Here is a 13780-nt window from a genome sequence, read left to right as displayed (position 1 = left end):
GAAAGAGTAACTGGAAAATCTGAAAGTTATAAAAATTTGTTAGAGATGTTTACTCACTCTTTGGAAACTAATTTCATTTTTATGAATGTATTAATAAAACAACAATTGAACAACAATGGTTTAAATCTGATTTCTTTTCAAAGAAGCAGTCTGTACCCCGTAAGTTTTCTAACAGTCAAGGGATGTCTAATTTTTTGTAAGAGTAAAATGAAGGTTATGGTTGCTCAGATTTAAAGCAAATTATAAGTCAATAAGAAAGTTATATTTTTGATATATCAGCAGTAAAATAAGCAGTTTGTTACATCTTAAAGTTGATTTTCTTGTTATAATATGATAGTTTCACCAAAACTAAATACTTCTGCTAAAGAAATCTTGACTTACAGATATTTGAGTTGTAGAGGTGGAAATGCAGTTTTAAGCTCTGAAATATTATTGTTGCCGAGGTCCAAAGTTTCCAGGGACTGAAAGTGTTTCAGCTGTTCAGGTAATATTTCAGCAATCCTGTTTCCAGCTCTAGAATGAAGGAAAGCAAAGATAATAGGAGGGATGGTACGACAATCGGAAAGGTGAATAATATTCTCTATTTCTCATTTGCTCTCCAGAAAAAAATGGAAAATTGCTCTAAACAGTACTTTTTAAAAGTTAAACAGCACCTCTCTAGTCACTTTAATCTTGAATTAAATAGTACGCTGTAACGTTAGAATATAATATGAAGAACATCCCTGTAAAAATACGGGCATGTTACCTAAATGCTATGCACTTCGGAGCAAAGATGGCTGCACTCTAACAGGAGGCTGCGTGCCCTTACTCCCAGCACGGACTGGATTTACAGCTAAAATACCGCGCAGTCGGCTGGGAGAAACAAGAAACGCATAGCTGATTGGACGTATTTTGACCGAGGAACACTGAAGACAAACAACGGAGAGAGTGCACCTAGACAACAGCTCACACGATGTGGCCTCACAGCCTGAAAGGAGAGTCCTCCCATGAACGGGGCAACGGCAATCTAGACCCAATCACAACAGAAGAGTCCAAATAACCCACGAAAGGGACACGCCTAGAGCATACAGCTCAGAAGTACAAGGAAGACGCACCGCTAGGTCCCACAGAGCATTCACTACAAAAGCCCACCCCACAAGATGGGGAGTCAGAGCAAACATATCCAATACATACATGCTATGCACTTACACTGCTTTTTCTCTGTTATTTGGTTAATATCCATTCTTCCTTTTCCTTTTTATTGTCAGTGCCCAGCACCGAGCTGGCAGTCCAGGCACTGATCTGCTAGTTCCCTCTTCCTTCTTCTTCATTCCTCATCTACCTGTAATTCTTCGCTTGGAAAGTACCCACACTTCAATACTCATCAGACCGGGGCTTTTCAAAAGCCATCCTAGAAAGATCTCTTTTTCTTTAAGAAATAACAAGTTTCAACACATTGCCACCGTCTTCCAAACTGGTGGATGTGTTTCAGGGCTCAGAATGTGATACAGTACTACACAGGAGCATCTCAGTTTACGTAATCACTGGTAGTAATTACACTTAAAATTTTTGACATGCCCTGGCCGGTTTGGCTCAGTGGATAGAGCGTCGGCCTGCGGACTAAAGGGTCCTGGGTTCGGATCCAGTCAAGTGCCTTGGTTGCGGGCACATCCCCAGTGGGGGGGTTATGCAGGGGGCAGCCGATCGATGTTTCTCATCAATGTTTCTGACTCTCTGTTCCTCTCCCTTTCTCTCTGTGAAAAATCAATAAAATATATTTACAAGAAAAAAATTTTTTGACATTAAGTCCTGAATACCAAACCAGAATGTCCAATGTGGTAGCTACATGCGGCTCTTATTTAAGTAAAATCCAATGTTAAAATTCAATTCCTTAGTCATCCGGAGCCACATCTCAAGTCCTCAGTAGCCACGGGTGCCCGGGGGCTGTCCAATGGGACAGTACGCACACAGAACGTCTCTATCACTGTGGAAAGTTCTACTGGCGAGCACTGTGCTAGACTGCAAATTAAAAAAAAAAAAAGAGGCCATCAACACAACCGATTCCAAGGCGAAAGTCAGCGTCAAATGGCCACGTTGCTAGAAAAGAGGAATTAAACTGAGGTGAGGGTCCTCTTAATTGCTACATCAGATCTTTGTCTTTTCAGTCATTTGGCAGAGGAAACAGCACATGAAGGCAGAAAGGTTGGGAAGGTAACAGTCTACCTACAAACAAAAGGTCTTCTCTTTACAACCCACCCAAGAACAATAAAACACTCTGAAGGCAGAGCTCTGTATGCGAGACAAGTCACATGCTGGCATTTCTAAACCTAGTCTGCAGTTAACCTCCGCTGAGTGAGAAAACTTAGAAGATGTGTCTCATACATGTATGTTTCTTACCAACAGATATAGTTCTATGGTGTTGAGTTTATTAAGCTTTTTTGCATTATGATAAGTCACAGTCCTCTCACCATCTCAGAAAGCTCCTGAGGAAGGTTCACTTGATGTATTTTCCACAAAGTCCTGTGCTGTGTTCTTCCGTAGCCCTTACCCTGGCGGCCTTGTCTGTCATGCTGTGCACTACCCCCTCCATGCAGGGATATGTCTCTCCACCTCTATCTTGGAATGTGCAGGGAATCTAATCATGTTGAAGATATATTATTAGCTTCCAAGCTCTACGCTAAGCATTTTCCAATATATATATTTGCCACTTAACCACAACAACATTTCTCTGGTATAGATATTACAGTTAAAATTAGGAAATTAAAGCTTTTAATCTAATAGCGCAAGCACTCCCAAAGCACCTCACAGAGTAAGCCCTTATTGGTCCCAAGGCCATCCCTGAGGGCTTGTTTCATGGCATACAGTTTCAAAGGTATTTTGACAATTAAGGCCTCATGGGGAGATGCACCTAAAGAAATGCCTACTACTTCCCACCCTTGTAAAAATGCTGTCCTGGTTTCAAGCTAATGTGGGAAGCCACCCTGGCTCACTGAGGCACCATCATGCCACAGTAAGGAAGCCCTGGAGATGCCTCAGCTGTGTTTGCACACAAGGGAGATCAGAGGGGGCCAGGGTTCTGCATGTGCCTGGCACCCATCACAGAAGAACTTCCTGAGTGTGTGCAAACTTCAGGTGTGGCTTTCCTCACAAAAGAGAATAAGGTTGTTACGTTTTCTATGTAGACAACTAATGAAACATCTCAAAGCCGTGCTGAAATCCTCCCTATGTCACTTCCAAGGACTGTGGGGGAAATCTTTTTTGATCCAAGTCATCTGAGAATCTAACCCCACTGTAAAGTAATTCTATACAAGGTAACAAGGTGATGCATATGGTAAGAGCTAAACTTTTGTGATAACAGTAAGGTGAAAAACACACACGTACAAGGCACAAATATCAAGGCCTCAGATTCCCATAACGTCTTACAGACTTTGTTTAGAGTTAAGTCAGCCACGACCTCTGATTCTGACCGTTTCCCACATCTGGATTCACCAGTGTATAAGCTCCTTGATCTAGTTGTGAGGTACAGAGCAATGCAAGTGAGACAATTAGTCAATTTCTAGGTCCCGGAGATGGATTCAGTCCAAGAGACAAGCCACAGGGCCTTAGGGTTAGTGTGTGTGGGTTAAACAAAACCACGCTTTAGGGGACAAAAATGTTCACTGAAATACATAAACCAACTGTTTGCATTACCAGGATGTCCTCCCACAATCAGTGGAGTAACCCTGAAGTGCCCAAGTCACCTCCCCCCCCCCCTTCCACCTCCCTCCCGTCCCCAGCCAGTACCTCCCATTAAACTCTACATCTGGTTTTGGCCCCCAGGCTGTCTGGGGCTAGTACAGCTACACTTATATTTAACAACAACAAAAAGAAAATGCTCAGCTTTAGTTTTCTGCAATAAACGGAGCAAATTGGTTTTTTGTGGGAGGGAGCGGGGGACCCACAGGTGTCTATCCCCTTGGTCAAATAAGGCTACGAGTTAGATAACAGGCCTTACAATCTTTGGTTTATATATTCGTTTGTTTATAAGGTAATTATGAACAAGGTATTAAAACTGCCAATTACTTGAGTGACGAATAAAATTTTCCTTGCAGTGAAAGTATGCTCCAGCCAAAGCCAGCCATTTCCTGAGCTGCACACCTCCTAAACTGCAGTGTGAAAGTGCTCAGTTACAGACGGGGCGGCACAGTGCCGTCTTTGTCAGCACCGCTCCCCGGCACAAAAATCCCTCACAACTGCCAGGATAATAGTCCCTGTATCACAGAATCCGGCCTCTGTCCTCATGGAGCTGAACGGAATCCAAATACCAGTTTCACATTAGCTCTCAGACTTAACGGCCAATAACTACCTGATATGCACCAGTTTTGTTTTTGTTTTTAAAGCCATACTTTATATCATGAAAGGGTTTTTTTAAAAAGGAGACAGCCACATTTAAAACACTAGATTAAAAACTCTTTTTAATCACCTAAAACCCTCCATCTAAACATGTCTGATACTTAGAGTGGGCCACAATTAGCCACTTCTAGAAGACAAAGATTTAATTCAAATCCAGCGTTCATTTTTTCTCCAAAATTGATGGGCACATTAAAAACACTGCTGTTAATGTTTTTGGCGGGAAGTATGAATTGCTTTAACAAAACAACAACAACAACAAAAGCCAAACTGTGTGAATATCTTTTTCCATTACTTAAGTTAATGTGAAAATGCCATCTTTGCATTGTTCAAAAACCACACTTTGGTACTGTAAGCATTGGAAGGTGTTTCGAACATGGTGTTTCAATCCGTCTTAAAGACTACGAATATTTTGGTCTTCTCTGCTTGTTGACAGTACAAGGTGTTCCATGGTTAATCACTGCCGAGGTCAAATATAATCGGTCCCTTGTGGGCAGACACAGACCTGGGGTCCTGGTCGGCTGGAATGCACAGGGTTCCCTCAGGCTTCTCAGAGCCACAGCAAACACAGTCCCAGGTATTTCGGCCGTGGCTTCTCAGGCCCAGCAATAAAGGCTTCATTTTGTTGCTAACGTCACCTTTCAGCCTACTCTGCCAAAGGCCTTTAAATGTAGAGGCAAACATGACTGACCATTTTGTATGATGACATTTGTTCTGGGACTGCTCAAGATCTAATAATGAAGGAGGGAGATATGGTCCCTGACCTCACAGAGCTGAAATTGCCCTGGGGTCAGGAGAAAAGGCAGGCAAACGGGAGTGGTCACGGAAGTGACAAGCGCTGTGATAAGGAAGTAGTGCAGTGGAAGAGGGAAGGGCAGCCTCCTAGCAAGTGGTGGGAGGGGTGCAGGAGGTCAGCAACACTTCCCACAGCCAGGAGCCCCCTAGTGTTCCAAGCAGAAGCAAGCGAGACTCCTGAGGCAAGGCTTGACTCCCTTTGAGGAAGTGAAAGAAAAAAGACAGCCTTGATGGCTGAAGTATAGTGTTCATGGGTGGAGGCTGCAGACAGAGGAAGTTCAAGCGTGAGGTGCTGGCAGGAGATAACAGTAGGCCAGATGGGCATGCTGTCAGGCATGTGGGCATGTGGCTTCTATCTGAGGATCAAGTAGGAACAGGAGGGCGGAGGCTTTCAAATGGTGGGGCGACAATCGCAAGTGCATTTTAGGAAGGTTGCTCTGGCAGCAGTGGGTAGAAAGGCTGGGTGGGAGGCAGGCAGCACCAGGTGCCGGAGCACCCCCAGGAGGTGCAGAGGACACATGATGGCATGTTGGGATGAGGTGACTGTGTGCCTAGATGTCCCCTTTCGGTTTTCCAGGGCTCAGGCTGTGCTTTTCTTCTGCCCTGACCTACAAGCTTGGGTTTCCAGCTCTGTCGTCTCTGGCACTACTGGGATTCTCATTCCCTCCACCTGTGCTCCCACAGTGCCCTGTATCGCTGATATGGGAGGCCTTCTAATGCACAGAGCACAGACTATGATCCTCTCTTGCTCAGGTGTGAGATGCTGACTAGAAGAGCCAGTATTGACATTTTAGTGTGCCTACAGTCCAGTGATGGCGAACCTATGACATGCGTGTCTGAGGTGACACGCGAACTCATTTTTTTGGTTGATTTTTCTTTGTTAAATGGCATTTAAATATATAAAATAAATATCAAAAATGTAAGTCTTTGTTTTACTACGGTTGCAAATATCAAAAAATTTCTATATGTGACACGGCACCAGAGTTAAGTTAGGGTTTTTCAAAATGCTGACACGCCGAGCTCAAAAGGTTTGCCATCACTGCTATAGTCACTAGGGAAATAGAGAAATGTATTCTTCTCATATATAAGAAATGCGCTTATTTGTTCTGATACTGTGAACACCTCCACTAAATGTAAATCCGGACTAAGTTAATAACAGCAAAATATAACGCATGAGGTTAGTGATAACCACTCAGTATGATGATGACTGGCTTTACTTTTTGACTCACTGTGACCTCCAGAAAGCGTAAGAGTCTCAAAAGAACCTCATGTACTCATAGGTGGATATAGATGCTGTTAGTTTATTTCCAGAGTTTGAAAGGAGAGTCACAGAGTGAAATATTCTTTGTTAGTGAGGAACCAGAATATCAGGTTTTTTCACACTGGAATTCCTGAACCAATTAAACTGTAACTTCTTGTTGAATAAGAAGTGTCTGTCAATCGTTCCAACTGTCTCCAACAGGAAGCTTAAGGCTTTGCAGTTGGGAGGTGTAAAGATGTGCAATCTTGGCTATTTAGAGAAGGTATGTGCGTGTGGCACTTTCCTTACAAAGAGGGTGTGCTCAGTGAAATTTAATTTGAAACTGTGTTTTTATATGTTGCAATGCCCTCTTTTCTTAGAATGCATTTCTCTAACCCCATCCCTTAAGTCCAATTCAGTTATTGCAACTGACAAACTGCTGAATCCGTGGTCATTCCATACAACCACAGAGCAAGTATATTAACTGTATCGACTGGGAGAGTCAGCCTGGCCCCAAGGAAATTCTGATTTCTATACATAACTTGCAAGCAACCAGTTTAACATCATTTATAAAGGAATTGCAAGTTGTTAAGGAAAACACTATATTTTGCAAACACTTTAAAGGGCACTGATACTTACAAAAAGAAAGCTTCCTTGGAAACTATCTTGGCTAGAATACTAACACCCCATAATATTAGGTTTCTTTAAACAGAGAGACTTGCCAAGCAAAGAACCTCTTCCATGCAGATAAAAATAAACTCTCTCTGCTCATCTTTTTCCTAAAAAAGTAATTAAGTTTCATTAAAAGAACACGTTTAGACTGGTCCGCTGGCACTGTGGCATCAAAGAATAAAGCCAAATGAGGCAACTTTAGCAAGAAGGATTCTTGATTAAGAATTAATGATACTAAGCAGCAAATGAGCCACTGTGAGGGGCAAAGAGTCAGTTCTTTCAGCTAAAAGCCAGGTCAATATAAAATATAATTATCTTTTGGACCATGAACATCATAATGATGGCCACAATGTCTTAATAAAATAATCAGGGCCCTATTAATAAGGCAATTATAACACATGTTAAAAATGAAAAAAGAAATGAGTCAAAAAGCCATTCACACCAGATTCAAAACAACTCTTTTTGATCCCCAAGTGTAAATTCAATTTAGTCCTTTATATAAACAAATTTAAGAGCAAGTTTTTCCATTTAGGATGCTAAAGAAGATACTTACTGAACAATTATTGTAATCTGAAACGATTTAATTACACGCAATAAAAATTAACTTGAGTGAAATTTAAAATTTCCCGTCTTTTGAGGCAGAGGTGCTCCCTAGCCATTTCCACGCGCCAGACCACTGTTACGGTTCAGCTGGGAGTCTGAGTCTTCCCATTAGCTTGTGATTTACTTGTGAGTGGAGAGAACTTCTAATTCATTCCTGGTTCCACCACGTCGGGACTAAATGAATGGGTTCAAGGCCCTGAAGTGGCTGGCCGTGATTAGTCCAGAAACTCTAGTCTAGATCAAAGTTCAGAGCAGCCCCTAAGGATTTATGGACCTTGAGGTTCTAGATGCACATGTATGTCCGAAAATGTTACGGCCACTATAGCCATCACCCAGCAAAAGGAAACATAAACCTCTGATCCTATACACTAACCAACCTGTTAAATTGTAGGAGCTCCTTTTTTATTTTTTTAAGTAGGGTCTCTTTGAAGCAACAATTCAGACCACAGTTCCCCAGCAAGGGGACGCTGATTCTGTTCTGATTCACTATACTTTGATTTTCTCACCTGTCAACAAGAGGAAAAGCATGATCTCTTCCAGCTCGAAGAAGCCGAGATTCTGGGTGTGGATGACAAACCCTGGAAGTGACAAGGTTTGCTGCAGCAGCTTCACACAATCGTACTGAAGCTGCAGCCTTTCAGAGAAGCCGGGCTCACTCTGGGGGCTCCACATCTTTACTCTGTTGGAGTCCCACTGCCTGGCTGCCCAGCCTTCCCTGGTTTACTCCCTCATTTCCCTGGGGCAGGGCAGAGGCTCCATTAGCTTTCCAAGAAACCATGCGTAGGTGTGTGTGTGCGTGCAGGTGTGTGAGTGAGTGTGAGTGAGTGAGTGTGTGTGTGTGTGTGAGTGTGTGGAATATCTTCATAGGATTGACAGTTTGGGTGTGTACAGAGTTTATATTAGACGCCCTTTCCCCTTAGGATTTGAAGCCAATGTTTTGCTCTATTATTGCCCTTACTACATAGCTGTGAGTCTGAGGAGCCAGAGGTGGTTCTGATTCTCTATCCCAGTGTTTCTTCAACTTCAGCAGGCATCGGGATTATGGGACAGGGACTTCTTGAAGCAAGACGGGTGAGCCCACCTGCAGGGTTTCTCTTTAGGAGGTCTGGGTGAAGCCTGGGGATCTGCATTTTGCCAGGTTCCCATATGATGATATTGCTAGGAGCACCCCTGGGGGAACCACTGGCGATCCTTATAGCTGATCTGCTCCTCCGCCCCCCTCCTCTCAGGGCTTCTCTTTACCTCTGGTATTCTGCAAATGCACAGTAATGTCCCTTGATGTAGGTTTTGTTTTTTTCTTGTTTGCTGGCGCACTTTCAACCTACAAATGTGTTTCTCAGTTCTGGGGAATTTTTTGGTATCTTTGACAATTCTCCCCCTCCTATGTACACAGACCTCCCTTGTGGCATACCAATTAGCTAGGTATTAGACTTCCCAGTGGATCTCCCCATTTCATTTTTATCTCCCCTCTTCCATCCCTTTGTCTTTTGGTTCTTCTTTTTGAGAATTTTTCAACTTTTTTCCAACCCTTCTATTACCTTTTAATAGTGTCTGTTATTGTATTTTTAATGGCCGAATTCCTCCTTATTTTCATTATAATTATTATTAACCATTCTTTTTTGTTTTCGGCCACGGTCTAGAGCGCCAGTTCCGAGACCAGAGACAAACAAGGCACAGTTCCTGTAGTTGCGGCCTGATGGGAAAGGCAGCCACGAGCCACCGAAAAAGGCGAGTCCACGTGGCATGGGACGTGCACTAACAGGTTTGCACCTGCCCACCGGCATTGCCCCACCCTTCTTCCCAGTCCGGTCCCCTCTCCACCTTTCAGATCTCATAGGACCCCTGCACCTCCCCGCTTGCCCGCCCCATTGCTCTCCCTTCCTCTCAGGACCCTGAACCCTTCTCCTGTTTACCATTCTTTTATCTCCAGAGACATTAGATTGTTTTGAAGTTCCCTTCTCCTTCCATCAGGTATCCTTCTCCCGTTCCTTTCGGACTCTGACGTCATTGTTAGAAACGTCCTCAAAAGTCTGGGGATCACTGGCTGCCCATTCATATGTAATAAAAAGCAGCACTAAAAAGCTTATTAAGGGCTGTGGGTAGAATGGACCTGTTGACTGTGAGTCTCGGTCATCTCCACATCTTATTGCTCAAATCCTGCAATTTCAAGTCTAGGGCTGGGAGGGCGAACAGGAAAATAAGCTGAGGGGAGGGGGTGTCAGTACTATCAGTACTCAGATTTTACTTCATTTCACTGGTTGCAGAATCGGCTGCCCTCAGCCCCCACCCCTTGCCCAGCTGGGCCTGTGTCCCAAATTACTGAGATATTCTGTTTCAGAGCTCCAGAGAGTAAATTTCCAATCTTCTGTCTATACCAGGGGAGGGGCAGACACTGGGCTTTGAATTTTAGAGGAGGAACCCGGAGGTCTTACTGCTTCTTATAAAAGAGGCTTAACCAATCCCCCATTTCTAGTCTTACTCTGCACCCCACCTGTACAGGTCTTGAGATCCTGAACTATTCTGAGGTCCTGCAGCCAAAAATAAAAAATAAAAAAATGAATGTTTGCTTCTTTTGGGATCCACTCCAGCTTCTCTCTGAAGTCAGGTACAGTTTGCCTGTTTGCTTGCAAAATTTTTGTGGCGTCTTTCACTTGAACTGTCTCCTATTTTCTCTTTGTTCCCATCAATGTGCAGTCCTTTAATTTCATTTTAAGGGAAGTTAGGAAGTTGCAGAGTTAAAAGGATGCATTCAGTCCACCATCTGTATTAAAAGGGGTACAGAGTGAACAGTCAAGGGTAGGTGCCGCAGAATAAAAGTATAATTCATCTAATAGATGACTCGTGATCCCAAACCTCTCAATGTGCTAAAATGATGGTCTAGATTCAACCAGAGGAATTAAGCTGGGATAAGGCAATGTTTTGGATTTTTAACCCATCATTTCAAAAGGCCAATCTGAAAGCAATTTACTGAAAGTGACAATAGACTTGGGGATGTCAGCTGATGACAACTCCATGAGACAATACTACAACATGGTCCATAAGATGCCAATAAAATCTTAAGCTTCATTAATTTCCAGTATTTGGGGCAAGAGTGATGATGGTCCAACCATATTCTGTATTAAGTAAGGCCACAGCTCTAATACTTGTTCTGGGCACAATATTTTACACTGCCACGCTAGACGAGGTGTAAGTAGGGAAGACTTTAAAAATCTAGACCTACACTGGCCAGTACAACAGCCACTGCCTGTGTAAATTATTTAAGTTAAATTGGAAATTCAGCAACATTAGCCACATTGCCAGTGCTCAGCACCCACGTGGCCGCCCAGTGGCAGCGCAGACACGGCATACTCCCCTGATGGCAGAGAGCTACTGGAGAGCCCTGGCCTAGCCCCCAGCTCACACAGGAAATCGGAATCGGACTCTGCGCTGGGGAAGAGAAGGCTTTATGAAAACCGTATATTGTGAGCCTGGTTTTATAATGCAGAAATAGAGGCAAGTTGTTCTCTCCAGCACACAGAACTGGGACAATAGGTACAGGAGCCAACAGAAGGGCAGAGGTCAACAAATAAAAAGTCCTAGCAATTACAACTATTCACAATGGAAGGGCTGCTCCCCAAGAAGTGAGCTTTTGTCCCTGGATGTGCTCAAGGGGAGGTTGGATAACCTCTCTTTCAGAGGTTTCTCCATGGAGAGAAACGTCTCTTCCAATTCTAAGTTACTAAGATTGAGTACAGACACTCAACACTAACAAAAAATGAGTTATGACCAGTTATATAATATAGCAAACTGTTTCTAATTCCTCTCTCCTTTTTCTTTGGATACATAAATGGGGATGGTGGTGAGGAACTGAAAGCAAAAAAAGACAGGAGAAGGAGAATAAAAGAAAGAGGGATTTACACAACAAACTGACTACTTTCCTGACATCTTTAAAGAATAACGCCCTCAGTTCCCGGGCCAATACCTTGTGCAGGATTCCAAGGCAACCAGTGACCAAGTTCAAAAAGCATCTTACTTTTTTTTCTAAAAAATTATGCTTATTCTGATTCTATTCCCTGTTTGTTTCGTTATGAAAACATTTAAAGCTGCTCAGGCACTGTGAAACGGACAGTCCAAGAACGTACACCACGGTTACTCTATGCTGCGTGGTACTTGCAGCATAAACATTACCTCCTATTTCATTCTGTCATCTCCCTCACTCTACAGACGACTCTGTCTATTGGCTAAAGCTTAGTGAGAGAGAGGGAGACAGCCAGGCAGGTGATTTTAAGTACTAGAAAGGAGGTGCTTAGATTTACAGTTGCCTTTCCTTTCATGTTTTGAATTTAGTACTTAAGCAACTTCCAGCCAAAGAAAGAAGTCTTACTGGTTAGAGCCCCATTTCATTGTTTTAGTCTCTCTACCCAGCTAGAGCTCCCAGCCCCTGCTCTAAGGAAGATAAGAGATAGCAGAGATACTAACATAAGGAAGAGGAGGAGGAAAAGCAACGAGGCTAGGTTACAAACACATGTTGAATCTTGCCACCCCAGTCATGAAAAGCAACTAGCTACAGCTTTACTGTTTTGTCTGTCTTGGCAGCACAAGCCTCATTCAGCTTAGAGAAGACTCTGGCAGAAGCTGTACTTGATACTTCAAAGCAGCAACCAAAAGGGCTAGCTCGCATCAAGTTGGGGGAAGGGATGAGGAAATGGTGTAGGTTTAGGGTAAGTATTATCATACAGGAGTACTTGTAGCATGCTACACTGGAGGGTCAAGTCAAGGGCCTGGGGGTCCATTTTACAGGCTCCAAGAACCATCACTGAATGAAGAAAGTTGCTTAATGGGTCACTATGTCAAATCTAATAATGTTGTTACCTTGGGAAAACAAAGTTGCATTAATGACATTTTTAAGTGTGTAGGAACAGAAAGATTAATGGAATAGTTTCTTCCACAGTTAACTAGGTATATTAATTTGGACCGAGCTACCCATTTGGTCATTCGCCCAACAAACACGTACTCAAGTGTGTACCATCTGCCAAGTTCTGCACTAATGCCAGGGAGAAAACAAGGATGAAAACAGACATGATCTCAGCTTTTATGAAGTTTCATTCCGGGGGGTGGGGGGGAATAGATCACAAGCATGCAACTGAAAATGGGACAGCATATAGTATAAAGGAGATAGGAAAATATGTAAGGGGAAACCTACGCCTGGCTTAAAAGGTGGGGGAGGAGGAGTTTTCTAGGCAGAGGGAAAAGCATGTGCAACAGGACCTGAGGCAGGAACAGGCTGGCACATTCCCAGAAGGAATGAGTCCAGAGGAGGCTCAACGGGAAAAGAAGATGCGGATCATCCAGAGCACTGTACACCTTAAGGAAGATTTTGCTCCTGACCTACGAGCAATGGGAAATTCCCGAAGGGCTGAACAGCCCTGGTCACAGATTTGTTTCAAAAACAATCATTCTAAATTGAGAATTTGAAAACCTCGCAAACTTGTATTCTGGGGCGTAGTTTCAAGTAAACGTGAAGATAAACTTAGAGTCACAAACACACCTCTGTGTACAGTCAACTCTTTTATGTGCAGATCACATATAAACATTTTAAAGTCCAATAAAAGAACACACTTCTCACAGGAACATGTGCAAGGGTTCACTTTGTCAGACTCGAATTTCACGAGCTTATTTCCATGGCGGCACAATAACGGCTGGCTTGTGCTGGTGAAGTCTGCAGCCCCCAATGCAATGTCCCTTACACAGGAAGTCACTGCACCACTCATCCACGTGGGTAGAACATATATTTTGGTGTGAATTTTTTAGTCAAGTGATCAAATTCCATGGAGTCATCTGTACCCACATGTGGGTAAAGATGGGATATGGGTTATGTCCACTTAATCAGAACAACACTCCCCGATTCCCCAGAAACTTAAGCTCTAATTTTGACTAAAGCTGGTCCCCAATTGCCTTAATTAAAATGACAAAATGGTAACCACTTTTCAAATACCGACTCACATAAATTTTGGTTTACAAACAACTAATAACACTTTGAGCTGTTCTGCAGAGATATAAAATTACTCAGTTACATCAGCATTTGAATACGTGCTTATTAATGCTTGCCTTCCTTATATGCAG

The 13780-nt window shown here is 43.1% G+C and overlaps 1 protein-coding gene across 1 annotated transcript in view; it reads right to left on the bottom strand.

The window, feature by feature from the left end:
* Positions 1-13780, bottom strand: part of LRIG3 (leucine-rich repeats and immunoglobulin-like domains 3) — a 41057-nt gene that overhangs the window by 18123 nt on the left and 9154 nt on the right. The window contains exon 4 of the mRNA XM_006772735.2: positions 382-513. Within this exon, the coding sequence (XP_006772798.2) occupies positions 382-513 (132 nt within the window). The remainder of the gene's footprint in view (positions 1-381; positions 514-13780) is intronic.

Source organism: Myotis davidii, unplaced genomic scaffold (assembly GCF_000327345.1).
Source record: "Myotis davidii unplaced genomic scaffold, ASM32734v1 scaffold506, whole genome shotgun sequence".
Classification (NCBI taxonomy): domain Eukaryota; kingdom Metazoa; phylum Chordata; class Mammalia; order Chiroptera; family Vespertilionidae; genus Myotis; species Myotis davidii.
The sequence above is the reverse complement of the archived record's forward strand: the minus strand, read 5'-3'. Positions and strand labels throughout refer to the sequence as shown.